This window comes from Vipera berus (assembly GCF_964194415.1).
Source record: "Vipera berus genome assembly, chromosome: Z".
Taxonomy (NCBI): Eukaryota; Metazoa; Chordata; class Lepidosauria; order Squamata; family Viperidae; genus Vipera; species Vipera berus.
This window is the reverse complement of record NC_138205.1, coordinates 4,410,028-4,426,047: the sequence shown is the minus strand read 5'-3', so window position 1 is coordinate 4,426,047 and position 16,020 is coordinate 4,410,028. Positions and strand designations below refer to the sequence as shown.

General features: G+C 43.5%; 1 protein-coding gene across 1 annotated transcript; it reads left to right on the top strand.

Annotated features, from left to right (window-relative positions):
- Positions 1–3,668: 3,668 nt before the first annotated feature.
- On the top strand, positions 3,669–15,915 carry LOC308677870 (E3 ubiquitin-protein ligase RNF212B-like; the record flags this gene model as incomplete). Its single annotated transcript, XM_081344570.1, has 14 exons — positions 3,669–3,768; positions 4,161–4,213; positions 4,988–5,062; positions 9,659–9,774; positions 10,990–11,050; positions 11,224–11,252; positions 11,471–11,511; positions 12,102–12,144; positions 13,682–13,788; positions 14,326–14,371; positions 14,877–15,013; positions 15,363–15,394; positions 15,564–15,622; positions 15,807–15,915. 14 exons carry the CDS (start codon positions 3,669–3,671, stop codon positions 15,913–15,915), a joined length of 1,008 nt encoding a protein of 335 aa, XP_081200696.1.
- Between the last annotated feature and the right edge of the window lie 105 nt (positions 15,916–16,020).

The following is a 16,020-nucleotide window of genomic DNA, read 5'->3' as shown; positions in this document are numbered from 1 at the left end:
TCCCAGCATCCCCTTATGATTCCCTTGGCATTCTGGGAGTTTTTGCTCTACATTGTGGAGACGGAGCAAGCTGGGTTTTCGGAAGAAAGCTATTGGAAGCGTTGGAGATCTGGTTGCAAAAATCCGGCTTCCTGCAGACATGTGAGACTACAATTCCCAGCACTCCCTTAGGATTCCCTTGGAGTTCTGGGAATCATGGCTCCAAAGTCTGGAAGGCACCCAGTTGGAGATGGAGTCAAGCAGGAATTCAGGGGAAAGCTAGATCCATGCTACAAAAACCTGGTGCCCTCCACACGAGCAAGACTATGACTCCCAGCATCCCCTTAGCATTTTTCTCAGAACTCCAGTTATTGCTGCTTCACAATCTGGAGGGCGCCCAGTTGGAGATGGACTGGGGAAGGAATTGCGAAGACGCTTTTAGAGGCCTAGCAGCACAAGACTACAGTTCCCAGCACGCTCTAAGAATTCTCTTGGAATTCTGGGAGCTGCCACTCCACACTCTGGAAGACACCCAAATGGTAGCTTTTGCTAGCTCCCGCCCATTCTCCTAAGCTCCGCCCCCGACCACCCATCCTCTTTTTTGCCGCCTCTTTATCAACGCCGGTCGGGGGGAAAAGGCGGGAAAGAGTTGCGCATGCGCACACTGGCCGCTCCTCTGAGGGAGAAGCTTGTCCACAGTTCAGTTACGTTAAAAGCTCGCAATATAAACAAAAAGTACCGATCGACCCGGCGTTATATCAACGCAAAAGAGGCGGCCTGCTTGGTCTCTCACCCTCAGCCTGGTGTCCCTCCACCTCAGAATTAGTTGGAGTTAGTTCCCGTTATCCTGGGGCCACGCTGAGGAGGATGGTGGCTGTAGTCTAGCAAGGAAAATAGCGTTTATTGTTTGGGAAGGGGAGATTTCCCCTCAAAATGCCCACTGCCTTCTCTGCTACTTGGCTTCGATGGCGGCTGAGGTGGAGGAACCACATTTATAGGCTGGCCGTGGCAGGGAATTCCCAAAGGGATGGAAAAGCTATTAAACTTGGTTATAACCTTGTTAGAATCATGGTTTCCACCTGCGGTGAAGTAAATCACTGAACTGAGGGGGCGGTTTGGGGACAAAAGTGAATAACTAGGAACCTCTTTATTTTTGAAGGCTTCCTCAGTGCTTCATTCCCTTTTTCCCTCTCTTCTTGCTATTCCTTCCCTTTCCCTTCCTCTTTTCTGTTTTCCTTTCCTTATGCCCACCTTCCTTCCTTCCTTCTCTTTTTCTCCTTCCCGCTCTGCCTCTTGTCAAATCAATACAGATCCATCAAATGAGCAATTAAATATCCATAATGGTTAAGGCATCCATAAAAAAGTAAATAATTCTAAAGCAATACAACTGCTTTGCAAGTGACAGCCATGGGAGGGGAAATTATAATAAAAGTGATCAAGAATCACACCAAAACCAAACAATATAATAATTAAATTGACATAGTTTAAAGAGAAACAATTTAAAGATGGCAATAACTGTTCATAAACTTGTTTGGACAAGTCTCATCTTCAATAGTATGTCGGATCTATATTCTTTCAATGTCAAAACCTATTCTCAAATGGATGCTCATCCCCTTGTTCAGAGATTTTCCCCCCACTCAAAGCACAGATCCAGTAGTTTTAAGAGAAACCCCTATAAATCCTCATTATTTTCATGCTGCTTCTGCCCTCAAATCAGATTTGAAATGTGAAAGTCACTCTGGAGCCACAAGATGGTAAAAAAAAACCACATAAATCCTTGAACTACTGCTTTTAATCCATGATTAAATCACATACAAATGGTATCTATTCCCATTGATTAGATTGTAATTTATCACACTTTTAACAATAGTGGGAATGTCGTGATAATGAAGAAAGATTTGAGCTGCAGTTTTCATGATTTTTACATTAAAAAACCTCAACTCCCCCATCCCCCTGCCCTATCTTGCATCACTGTCCTTGCACCGAGCAGCACAAACCCTGGATTCGCCTGGCCCTTGTGCAAATACCTGGCTCTGAAGTTCAGACCCCATAAGTCCCCTAATTAATTCTTCAAAGTCTTAAAAAATATTGCTTCACTGCAGTTGGCAACCAGATTTAACAACTACAGTTTTTCCCAGCCTGATTTCCAGATAAACTGGATTTCAGTTCCCCTAATCCCTAACCACCACGGCCAAAGATTAGATTCAGAGATTATATACCAGCAAGCAAATAAAAAAAAATCCAAGTACCCGCTTTGGCAAAAATATAATGTTTTTGTTTTGTACAGCAATGTTGAAAGAATGAAGATCACTGATGGTCATCAACCTCCAGCCAGAACTGGCGGTAAAGGAAGACAAAAAAATAATAAAATGGGAGAAATCCAGAGCCACTGAAAGAAAGAGAGTTGGGGAAGAAAACAGGATTTCGCCATAAAAGTGACGTATGCTACTGCCTAGGACATGTTGGTGTTAGGAAACCATAAATATGCTGCCATAGCTTTGATATATGGCAATTCATCTTAACATCTGTACCTCCATTCTCTCCCTCCCTGCTATTATGGGTGCATCCTGAACCCCATGGATCCATGCCAAGAAATGGAATAAGATTGCCTCCCTTCATACTTAATTTTTTTTCCCCTCTCATTTTCTTTTTCCTTTTCACTTTTCTGAAGCCCACATCATTTTGATGGAATAACATTTTATTTCTGTTATTTGTTATTTATTGAACTCGATGAATAGTCATTAATAGTGAGTATGCAGTTGGGAAGTAGTTGGATCGATTGGCCTAATATAATTGCGATCATCCTTTTTCAGTCCATGTAAGGCCAGGTGATGATGGTGATCCATGATGTGCTACTTTCTGTCTTTTTCACCATCTTTTAAAGAAAGGATATGTGGGTAAAGAAAGGGTAAAGAAACTAACATAGTCAACATTTAATCAATTTAGCAACACTTACCACAATCTTTGATACAAATGAATCCTTCCGTTGCTTATAGCTTCTCCACCAGACCCTCATCGGATGGAACTTCGGACTGCCCCTGACCTTCGCTCGTTTCGCCGGGACTTAAAAACCTGGTTGTTTGAATTGTCTGGCCTGGACTGAGGGATTTTAAATTAAATTAATTTTAAATTTCAATTCTAACGTTATTTTAATTTTGTGGGCTTGTATTAATTTAATTCTATTTTATTCTCTCTTTTTGCATTGTTTTTAACTTGCCCTGTGAACCGCCCTGAGTCCTTCGGGAATAGGGCGGTATATAAATTCAGTTAATAAAAAAATAATAAATTTTTTTAATTTCTGTCACCTTTCCATTCTCCTTTTCCATCCAATTCTTTTTTTTTATAAAATTCCAATTTTAAATACAGAACTAACTAATATATATTTAGAATAAAAAGAAAGAAAGAAGAGCAAAGACCAAAATGCAGAAATAAAAAGTCAGTTTCAATTTTCTTTTGCTGAGGTATAAATAGAAAAAACCTCTTGCCCTATGGTTACAGCATTGTTTATATTTTCTCTAAAATCCTTTATTTTTAATTCTAATCCTCAAAAGCGTACATCATGACCATTTTTTTTCTCTTCTCTGCAAAAATTCCAATTCAATTCCAATTCTTTTTAGAAAACAGTCTTGACGCATCCTTACTCACAACAGAAGCTGAGAAAAATCTACCTAGCCTTTCTGCCTTTCAACATGGATTGGTTTCATTGCAATCAGTGCTTCAGCCAAGAGAAATCTGACTTCTCAGTTACTAGCTGTGGACACATCTTTTGCCAAAAATGTGCTGGTACAGGTAAGTATGAAATGGATTTTTGTATTTTACAGGCTTTTTTTGTGTGTGTACGCCATCCAGCACAAAAGGAGTACTGTAAAAGTCAAAGAAATTACAATGATGACCTCTTGGGCACTTCTGTGTCATTTCCTTGGCAACAGTACAGATGTTTTTGCCACATTCTAAATTGATCTACAACTCTGAGATTTGGGGTGGTTTCCTGTCAAAGTGCCACCCAACCCCAACCCTCCTTCACATTTAGAGATCAGCCAAAATCCTTATAAAGAGAATCTAAACAAAAATTGACTTGCTAATTTTAGGAAAAAAACATCCATTTTGCCATTTCATGCATTATTATTATATATGAAATATTTCAGTGTCATATTAACAATTTTACATTTTAATCTTGTTAGATAAATGCCCTTCTTGTGGAACAAGCTGCAAATATTTGTCTCTAAAAGATAATGTAAGTTCTGGTTTCTATAAGGAAGATTTATTTCTTTTTTTCTTTCTTTTTTGTTGTCTCTGAACTCAGACTTTGTACCCCAATCTATTGGGTGAATGTGTCAAATATTTAAATTATAAGAAGCAAGAAAACCAAATAGTGAGCAGGATTTAACTGGAGTGTTAAACAACGGGTTTAATAGAGCTCTGAGATTAGTAGAAAGTGGATAAATATTAATTTATAAAAAACCAAACAAAATACATTTACTGAAAAATTGAGAATGATTTATTATGTACTTTTAATTTATAAAAATAATTTCAGCTACCTGGCAATTACGTATCCCAATTATATTATGGAGAAAAGTATTCAAATACTGCCTGTCAATGTTGTGTACTCAATTACACGGAATCTATTTAAGTTAGGTGTAAAGTTAGGTGAGAGAAGAAAAATGATTTTTTTTAAAATTGCTTATTTCGGAATATTTTTCTTGCTGTTTTTCAATGATCCAAAAGTGGTATTCTTCATACCGGTATATTACCTTCAACTCCTTGGAAGAAAAGCAGGAGAAAATATAATGACATAAAAACTGTAAAAAATCAAAATCATATGCACAAGAATTCAGAATGACAGAGTAGCTGGATAGACATAAATTCAACTGGTGAAATGATATTGGAAAGGTGATATTTCAGATATACAACCAATGAAATAAACTCTGAAAAATTCAATTTGCTTGGCCTTTTACGTTATAAAGAATTGAACCCTTATCTACCCTTTGCCTGCTTTTCTGGCCTTCAGATGAAACAAGAAGAAAAGAAGTTTTTCAAAAACCCTGTCGAAACAGCGCTCAGCTATATTGCTCATATCTCTCAGGTAAGAAACCATTTCGGGCTATGCTCTCATAGATTTTAGTTGCTAAAAAGAGGAACAGTGATCAGAACAGGTATGCAATACCGAAGTTATTCTGACCCACTTAAAGTGTTGGGAGGCATGTCCACCCCTGTAGAAAAGATGAATGAACTACAAAATTTCCCCTAAAATTAAGATATATTTTATTCCATTTTTAATAGCTATTACACAACGGATGAATGATCCAAGGTCCACTAGAGGACTGGTTAATAACCAATCTGGGGAAAGGTTAATTCTGTAGTAATAGTGGTCCCCGTTTGCCAAGAAAGCTAATTAATTACAATAATAAATCTAGATAAAAGAGCCAGATAAATATTGTGACAAGCTAGTTAATCATCAGAAGAGGTTTCAGCAGAGTCAGCAATACATGAGAATCCTTATCCTAATCCCATCTCTTAAACTAGATAGCCTAGCCCTCAAATGAAGAGTGGGGGAGGAACCTTTAAAGACGGGAATGGATCTGTATTTAATTCTAAAGGTAAAGGTAAAAGTTCCCCCGCACATGCGTGCTAGTCATTTCCGACTCTAGGGGCCGGTGCTCATCTCCGTTTCAAAGCCAAAGAGCCAGCGCTTGTCCGAGGATGTCTCCGTGGTCATGTGGCCGGCATGACTAGACACCAAAGGCGCACGGAACGCTGTTACCTTCCCACCGGAGTGGTCCCTATTTTTCTACTTGCATTTTTACGTGCTTTCGAACTGCTAGGTTGGCAGAAGCTGGGACAAGTAACAGGCGCTCACTCTGCTACGCGGCACTCGGGATTCGACCCGCCAAACTGCCGACCTTCTGATCGACAAGCTCAGCGTCCTAACCCACTGAGCACATCCATTCAATAACTGTTTTTAATTTATTTTCTTACAATTGTATTGAACTTAACAAAGTTTAAAACGATTCTTCATTAGATCAAGAAAATGGGCAAAACTGCTCCCTTGTGTTCAATATTCCTCACAGGAGCTTCTGGTAAAAGATAATCCGGTATCTTGCAGTTGGATAAAAGACAAATCACCCTTCCTTTTTATGTTTGCTCAATACACGCTTTAAATCAGACATGTCAAACACAAGGCCCGGTGGCCAGATCTGGCCTGCGAAGTGGTTTCATGTGGCCCTTGAAGCCATACTGGAAACAGTGAGGGAATGGTCCCCGCTGCCTTGGCCCTGGCCCAGAGACCCTCCTTCTGCCAGAGACCCCCAGATCTGTCCCACTCCTGCCCAGGCCCCCATAGGCACCCTTGATGCCAACGATGTAGAGCTGGCCATGCCCACCCAGTAGGCCATACGCACTCTAGCCGCGCCCACCCAGTAGGCCACGCCCACCCTGGCCATACCCACCCGGCCCCCCGAGGGCAACCACAATGCTGATGTGGCCCTCAATGAAATTGAGTTTGACACCCCTGCTTTAAATGCTAGAGTGAAAGATAATGATTTTCATAATGTAAGTTTGGCCTCAAGGGGGTTAAAAGAAAGCAAGGGTGGTTGAGAACAGCAATCCATGTACTTTCCATGTAATCACATAAGTCTCCTTGCCATCTCAGCAACATGATCTGCGAGAAGAAAAGCAAACTCAGAGAACATCAGAAGTTCAGTCCCGAGAATGATGCGCACACACATGTGCAGATACTGGTTTAGATAACATCGCATTATTTTCATTCATTCACGTGAATGCTTTATACCAGGGCTTTTCAACCAGTGGTACGGGTACCACCTGTGATACCTTGGCACCCCCCCACCCCATCCCCGCTGCCAATGAAGACCTCGGACAGGAGGAAGAGCGCCACCGGGCGGGCAGGCAGGCGTCTTGCTCGGCTGTGGTTCGGGGGGCCCTTTTTTCGGTGCCATTGTAACTTCGAACAGTCACTAAGTGAACTGTTGTAAGTTGAGGACTACCTGTACTTCATCACTTTTTTCCTTCTTTTTTTTGTCATCGAGTTTTTGACCCCTCGCTAGGCGACTGGTGGTACTCAGATGTTGCCATATCCTAAAAGTGGTACAATGGGTGAAAAGGTTGAAAAGCCTCGCTTTATACATCACATCTTAAAATAGAAATCTCCTAGTACAGTTTACAAAAAAAATAAAAGAATGGCAGTGTTATACAATTAATTACACCAGTGATAAAACGGCTCTTCCTTTAAACTGTTTATGCCCTGGGAAAAATAAAGGGCTCCATCTGCTGTTAAAAAACCCTGCAATATAACACACAAGTGAGCACCAACCACATGGGAGGGGATTCCAAAAGTTGGGGAAAAAAGTGAGAGAAGGGGGGGTTTTTTTAGTCCCAAGAAAAGATTAAGAAATCCTGATGGATAAATATTTTAATTGCTGCGTTTCTATTGTTCTCATGTTTAAGGGATTTGAGGGTTATGGCACGTTTTCCTAATGCGCTGATTCAGCTGTAACCAGTTGTTACAGTACTTATTTCTGATAAGATACTTTTTAAAAAAAAATCAGGCATGTAGTTGTCTCAAGCGAAACTCTCAAGCGAAAATGATACACATGCCAGATATTCAAATAGGCAGTTCTGTACAGTATTGATTATTTCCCCCCTAGAGGTCCTCTTTAATTCTAAAAGTTAATTCTTAATTTCTCATGGTTTAGAAACAGTTCTGGGGGGTAACTGAGAAGGAAAGCCAGGAAATGTAATCTGAGACAATTTATACTATAATAAATTGGTTAGACTTTAAGCTGTTGTGAGATTCCTTGCTATCATTCAGCTCACCATTTGGATAATGTTCATATCATCTTGTTCATTTACAGCTTTAGGAACACAAAGTCTGAACTGTTTGCTCTATCTAATATATGCCTTGCAAGCAAAGAACACAGATCACACCCCTGACTGGATGGAATATTAAAGTAAATATATAAAGTGCTATTAAATGATTAGTCCTTCTATTCAGCTACTCAGTTCCAGGGCTGGAGACTCTGTGGTCATTATTTAATTTAAAATATTTATACACCCACCCATGTTACATCAAACTCCGGGCGGCTCCCAACCAGCAATTAAAACATCAGTAATATAAGACAACATCATAAATATACCTATTAAAACCATGAATATTAAAAAAAAATCTGGCACCAAAATTAGGGTTCCACATGCAGGCTATTGTTAAGTTCTCTCATGCACCTCACCCTCTCACAGCACTTTTTGGAAAAGCAAGGTCTTTTGTTTTTTTGGAGAATAACCTCTCTTTCAACTGGAAACAAATTCCTTGTGTGTCTAATCACACTTGACCAAATAAAGTCAACCCTTTGGACTCTGGACTTTGCCCCTTGTCCCTTGCCTTTGCCCCGCCCTCCCATTCCATTCCAGCCCATATGGGCCCTTTATATAGACACTGTGCATTACTGCCAGTTCTGTGCCAATTCTAATTCAAACATCTTATAAAATAATGCAAACACCATAAAGAACAGTAATAAATAAGCAAACAAACCATCAGTATTGCCAAGGAACCAAATTAACAACATACAATCCCTATCAAGAGGGTGACTATAATTACACATTTTTTTCCAAGGCTTCCCCCAACAAAAGGGTGGGAGCCAATCTGATCCTGGGAGAAATGGTGCTCCAGAAAAAAAGGAAGTCAGCTGCAAGGATTCATCTCTGGGTTTCTGAAAATGAGATCCAGAAAGAGCCCACAGTCTTACTGCCACTTGGAGAAGGGGATCCCATAGATAACAGGACCCATAGGGCTTTAAAACCAGAAAAATTGTGTTGTAACCAGAAAGTTGAGCTGTAACCAGAAGGAAGCCGGTGACCAAGTTAGTTCTCAGCTGAAGTTTCTAGAGGGTCTGCGAGGGTAGCTCTAGATCAGGGGTGTCAAACTCAATTTCATCGAGGGCCGCATCAGCATTGCGGTTGCCCTCAAGGGGGCCGGGTGGGTGTGGCCAGGGTGGGCATGGCCTACTGGGTGGGCGTGGCTAGAGTGCATATGGCCTGCTGGGTGGGCGTGGCCAGCTCTACATCGTTCTCATCAAGGCTGCCTATGGGGCCCTGGGCAGGAGTGGGACAGATCTGAGGGTCTCTGGCAGAAGGAGGGTCTCTGGGCCAGGGCCAAGGCAGTGGGGGCCGTTCCCTCACTGTTTCCAAGGTGGCTTCGTGGGCCACATGAAACCACTTCGCGGGCCGGATCCGGCCCCTGGGCCTTGTGTTTGACATGTCTGCTCTAGATACAGCACAATGATTGCCTGTCATCAAATGATGATTGTCAACTCTTAGCAACATTGTGGCGATCTAAAAAAGAGGAGACCAAGACACGAATGACAGTAAGCAGGGCCTTCCAATCCAAGAAAGATGTTGATGGACCAGTCTTCCCATCAGCCATTGCTATTGACCATCTTAGTAGAAACTTGTGGGAGTTATACTTGAATAACATTCAGAATGACAAAGGCTACTGTGATTTGTAGGGACTGGTCCGGTACCAGCCATATAGAAGAGATGTCTCCTACTCTGATTGATGTACCTAGACGGCTGTTTCCTATACGTATCTCTAAACGAGTTGGAGACCTCAGATCAGATGCTGAATTTCCTTGAAATCCACTTCCCTCATGCCTTCTGGTCTTTTTTCTAGGTATGGACATTCCAGAAGAGCCAGATGGATCTGCTGGTCTCTTTCTATAAAAATAATGCTTCAAAAGCTGAAGGAGCACTCCAACAAGCTCTCCATAAACTAACTATCCAGGAAAAGTGAGATACGCAGGTTGTGTTCATATAACAGAGGAAAACAGTATAAATGCGTTTTGCACCACCCAGCATGAATATTGAATTATCCCAGTGGCGTAGCGTGGGGGGTGCAGGGGGGGCCGGCCGCACCGGGCGCAACATCTGGGGGGGCGCGCTCGCACTCGCAGCTCTCTGCCCCTGCCTGGCTCACTCTCTCTCACTGCAGTGCTGGCTGTGCGAATCCGATCCGAGCCGCCGGGTCGCCACCCACTGTGGAGGGGGGGTGCCAGGCGTGCGGTGCGGTGCGGAGAGAGAGCGAGGGACTATCTGGGGGAGGGACAGTGCAGCGGCCGCCCAGCGTAGCGCTGAGCGCGGGAGAGAACCACACCAGACCAGACCAGGCACGCTGAAAGGGGCGCAAATTACTTGCCTTGCCCCGGGTGCTGACAACCCACGCTACGCCACTGAATTATCCTATTTCTGGGGTCATGTAATACACCGAACACGCTGTACATTACCCAAATAAACTGCTTCATACAGTACCGTAAGCCAGAAAGAGAACCTGACTAAGATTCAAAGTAAGGTTAACAGGTTGTGCAAATACAGTCGCTAGGTCTTTCATTTACCTGCGTGGCATACTTTGTGACTACAGCCTGTTAGTTTTATCTGTAGGGATTAGTAAAGTTAATATGATTAACTTTACAAGATCTCAGTTTCATATTGTCTCTCAGTTAATAACATTACCAATTGTTCAAAGGTCCATGGTGACTTCTTAGGTCAACCTCCCACTCTGGGCTGTTTACATAAAATACTTAAAACTTTTTTTCCCGTTCACATATCCACAAAGCTATTCTTTCCTCTCTCTCCTCTTCATCAGAAGAAAGTTACTGAGTAGGTCGGAAACAGCCTTCGGTTGTCCTAATTGGTGTTGCGGGGCAGGGGGAGGGGAGGGAAGAAATACCGGTACTTGTTTTATTTTTGAGGGAGATTAAAAACTGTGGCAAGCAAATAAGATTATATGCTTTTCTAAAGAAGACTCCAGGCTACTGCTGTCTTCTGATATCAGCCATTAAATGTTAAAGCATGCTGATAATTCGTGAAGTGAAACAAATAGCTTGCGCGTCCCTCCTACCTTTATTCTCATCACTGCTGAAGTGTTCTCTCGTGGGCTCTAAACCATCAAGGCATATTATTATCACCCCGCTTTCTGTTTCTCCTGCCTGCCACTTCCATACGTAGAGAACTAGAGGCTGTACAGAAGGAAAACAGGGAGCTGAAGAAGAAATACTTCAACCTGAAGGTAAGAAGTTTGTTGGAAACAGTATTTTCCCTTATTTGGTTTCTTGTCACCCTCTGCTGGCAGCAATGACTTCTGCTCTTCTGGTTTGCCGGGAAGGAGAGAGCAAATCAAAAACTTTTGCACCTTAGGGGCCCAGCTGCTAACCCCAAACCCTAACCCTCTTCTCCCAACAGGCTTTTCCCAGACACCACCAAGGCAGCAGGTCAGTATGTCTGTTCGGCCCCTTGGAAACATTAATCAGGATCGGCAGCCCATGAAGTAGAGGCAGTACAATAAGAGATCTTCATGGCAGAAATGAGGGAGCTTGGTCTTGAGCCATAGGCCAGCACTGAAAACACAGGACGAAGAAAAAGGGGGTGGCTGGGTGGGGAAAGAGTTGTCCTAACTAATCAAACTCATTTTGATTTGATGCCAAAACAGCACCCCAAGGCCGGTTGCCATCACCCCTCCATCACAGACAGGTAAGAGAGATTAAGGGTCTTGAATCACTTCACTGGGTTCAGGGTAATATTTTGTGTACGTGTAGATATTTGCAGGTAAATTTGCAGGGACGCGGTGGCTCAGTGGGTGAGGACGCTGAGCTTGTCGATCAGAAGGTCGGCAGTTTGGCGGGTCGAATCCCGAGTGCCGCGTAACAGAGCGAGCGCCTGTCACTCATCCCAGCTTCTGCCAACCTAGCAGTTCGAAAGCACGTAAAAATGCAAGTAGAACAATAGGGACCACTACGGTGGGAAGGTAACAGCGTTCCGTGCGCCTTCGGCGTCTAGTCATGGCGGCCACATGACCACGGAGACGTCCTCGGACAAGCGCTGGCTCTTCGGCTTTGAAACGGAGACGAGCACCGCCCCCTAGAGTCGGAAACGACTAGCACGCATGTGTGGGGGAACCTTTACCTTTAGATATTTGCATGGACAGAAATATAGGGAATGGATCTCTGAGGGCAATGTAGGTTATGGACAGATATATCCAAGTATAAGATTTCTTCATATCTCAGCCCAACATTATGTCTAGCAGAGTTAACTATGACTATAACTTATCTCATACTTTGCAGTTACACCGCAACCAATTTTCCAGCGCTCCAGTGAGGTAGTCAGGTAAACGTGTGGTTTTTTTTTTCTAAGCTAGGGGTGATTTACACTATTAATAGTTTTTATCAAAAACTCCTTGGACAGTTTTTGTAAAAAAACAAAAAGCTAGCAAAAATGCTACATTCTCGTATACCTTTTACAGAGGTAGCTTGGGTCCACACAGAAATCCCAGTTGGATGGTGAAAATATCCCAAAGAGATAAGTTTGTTTTCTGGCAAAGGGTATTTTGGCTAAGTCTTCCATGACAGCCACTATTCTAAATGTGCTCCAGATCCTGAAAGATTGCGTAAAGTTTAGTAACTTGCTCAGATTTGAAAAGAAGAAGCAGTGTTTTCTTTGAAAAATCAGAATACAGAATGCAAGAGAGCTGGAAGGGACCTTGGAGGCCTTCTAGTCCAACCCCGTGCTCAAGCAAGAGACCCTATACCCGTGGTGGCAAACCTGTGGCAGGTGGCATGCAGAGCCCCCCTCTCTGTGGGCACGCGCGCTGTCGCCCCAGTCCTGAGCCTTCAGCTGGGTTTTACAAAACCTTTTAGCTTTAGGCCTCCGCCGCCGTGCGCAAAAAAAAAAGGTTCAATCAATCAATTTCAACTTCTCGCGGGGAAAAAAAAGATCTCGGAAAGTTGGAATTGATTGAACTTTTTAGTCCCACCCAGTCTGCCATTACCACACCAGTCACACCCACCCAATGGGCCATGCCACCCAATGGGCCACACCCACCCAATGGGCCACGCCACTCAATGGGCCACACCCACCCAATGGGCCACGCCACCCAATGGGCCACACCCACAAAATGGGCCATGCCACCCAATGGGCCACACCCACCCAATGGGCCACGCAACCCAATGGGCCACACCCACAAAATGGGCCATGCCACCCAATGGGCCACGCCACCCAATGGGCCACACCCACCCAGCACCCGACAATACGTAAGTGGTTTTGGGTTGCAGTTTGGGCACTTGGTCTCTAAAAGGTTCGCCATCATTGCCCTATACTATTTTCAGACAAGTGGCTGACTGTTCAGCGACTTAGAATATGCATATTCTATCTAAGATATGGAATGGAGTGTCAGCACTTCATTCCATATCTTAGAACAGGGGTGTCAAAGTCAATTTCATTGATGGCCGCATCAGCATTGCGGTTGCCCTCAGGGGGCCGGGTGGGCATGGCCTACTGGGTGGGCGTGGCCTACTGGGTGGGCGTGGCTAGAGTGTGTGTGGCCTACTGGGTGGGCGTGGCCAGCTCTACATCGTTGGCATCAAGGGTGCCTATGGGGGCCTGGGCAGGAGTGGGACAGATCTGAGCGTCTCTGGGCCAGGGCCAAGGCAGTGGGGGCTGTTCCCTCACTGTTTCCAGGATGGCTTCGTGGGCCGCATGAAACCACTTCGCGGGTCGGATCCGGCCCCCAGGCCTTGTGTTTGACATGTCTGTCTTAGAATCTTCTTGCTGCGACTATGGTCCCTTCAGTCCAGCTCCCTTACAGCAAAATCTGATTATTATACACTTAAAAATCCACCTAAGTGTACCGTGCATCCAATTGCAGATTAGCTTTCAGTTGTTGTAGTGACAGCTCCTTGTTGCCTCTTTCGCAGCCGCTCATCTTCCGTGGATTCCATGTCTTCCAGAGTCAGCCACCTACCAAGCTGGCAGGTTAGTTTCTGCCACTGCTTTTCTTTTCCCAGGAAAGGGAAACAACGGACAAGACTGCTTTTGTTCCCTGCGGTTATCTGAAGTAGTTTCGAGCATGAAATTCCACCGATACCATCTGCCCAAATGAAAAGCTGTCTTTGGACACAAAACATTCTGGACTCTTAGTTCTGCTTCGCTCTACGTGGCGTGGCCAGAACCACTGTTTCCTTAGCAGTAATTTGGTTAAAAAGGAGGTTTCACTGGGGAATCCTGAACGCCCCAAACTGGTTTATCTGCAACTAGGAACAATTAATAATGTTAGCTCTAAGGCGTTTCTGAATATTTTAATTGTTGCCCTTTTAGTACTTTTGCTCCCTTAAAACACCCCTTCATCTGTTAAAGTGTATTTCCATATGGGCTTTGTTTTTCATAGTTCTTAATATGTTTGTCATGATTTTTACATAGTTCTTAGCTTGGTTGAACGCTGCTCCGAGTCACTATACAAATGAGATAAAATAAATGAAAAACTCCCTTTAAACCTTTCTCCCCTTTATTCAGCATGCCACGAGAGCCCCCAGACTGACCCCGGCGGTCTCTGCGAATGGTAAGAAGTGTAAACTGTCAACAAACAGTAAATTTCTGCCATATTTAGATTCTGGGCGACACAGAGCCAAAGGAAATAAAATCCAAGAATCTTCCAGGCAGGGTATGATTTCTACAGACAAGCATCCTTTTTCACAGCTTATTATTTGGAACAGAATTTGTTGTGAAACCAGATTCCTCCTCTTGTCGTGAATGATTTCTGTTTGATCTACTCACCTTAAGATACCCTTTCCCCACATGGCTATCCTTAAACTTCCTATCACCTTTCCGCGTGCTCTCCACCATTCACTTCATGTATTCACTTTACGCTCTATTTGGCAGCCACTCCGTCTTCAGCCTCCACGCAGAGCTTATTCCATAGGTGAGTCAGAAAAGCAGGGGAGTGGGGGGGGGCCTTGATGATAGTGCTGCTTACATATAGTTATACAGTGTCGGTTAAAACATTTAGCGTTGTCTCCCACAATAATCAGGACTTCTGTCGCTCTTCTTTCCTTCCTCCTTTTTAGGGCCTCTCCTTCCACTTCTCATACGCCCAGTTTCAACTTATTCAGTCTTCAAACTCCGATGGCGAGATTAAGTCGGAGTGCTAACAACCCTGGGCAGCCACAGGAGACTCCATACTTCAACCTCAGCATCTTTCCTGGTGAGGAAAGAGTTCCTCTTTGGCTAATATATGTTTATGCCGTATTGTTTTCGTGCGGTAAATGCACTACTTTCGGTTGCAGTCTAGCTTCTTGCATGAACTTGGGTTATAACCATTTGTAAATAACCGGTGTTATTTACAAATCGTTAACATCTAAGGCCCAGTAGCTACAGGAGAATCCCAAAGCATTGGAGTTGGCTTGAGTGACCCCCCCAAAAAAGTTGTCACTGAACAGTACTGCGTAAAGTAACAGAAGGGGAACCATACACAAGGAATAATCACATCAGCTATACTCTTATTTTCTTTTAAGTAACTTTTAAAACTTTGTCCTACTCTCCTTTTTTCCTAGGAAAGCCCTGTGACATCACCAGCCTGTCCAAAGTATATTGTGCAATTTTAACCCTGACATTATGTATTCTAGAATGGTTAGACAAACTGAGGCTTAGCACGAAGTGCAAAAGTGCCAAAACTGACTAAGGTGTTAAGATAGCCCTTCAATTCCCATAGAACTTGCCCTCTTGTTCAGTTTCCTATTGCTTTTGTTTTACAGATCCAACAGGTGCTTCTGTGCCTGGCCAACACAATGCTGAAAGACTGCACCCCCTCCAGGTAAAAGTCAGATTGTAGACAGGTAGTTAGTGCTAAGAAAAGCCTCATCCATTTCAATTGCTTTTCTTTTTCCTGTCCTTCGTAGCTGGGATTCACACCTCACTCTACACCATCCTTTCCCCGCAGGTAAGTGAGACCTACCTGGATTCTTCATTCTCACCCTTTCATATGTTACATCACACAGCTTTGTGAAAGACGATGAATGTAATCCATATCCAGGTGAAATTATGGCTGTCCTCTATGCCCCCACTCCAACTCTAGTTTTCGCCATCCTTGCCAGTAAGATGCAATGATATTTGAAAATTTGGCTGCTAAAATAAATTTGTTTTAGCATCAGAATTTGTTTTAAGTCCCAGCTTTACATGCTAGTAGTCTTAATGGTAGCATCCAAAGGAACA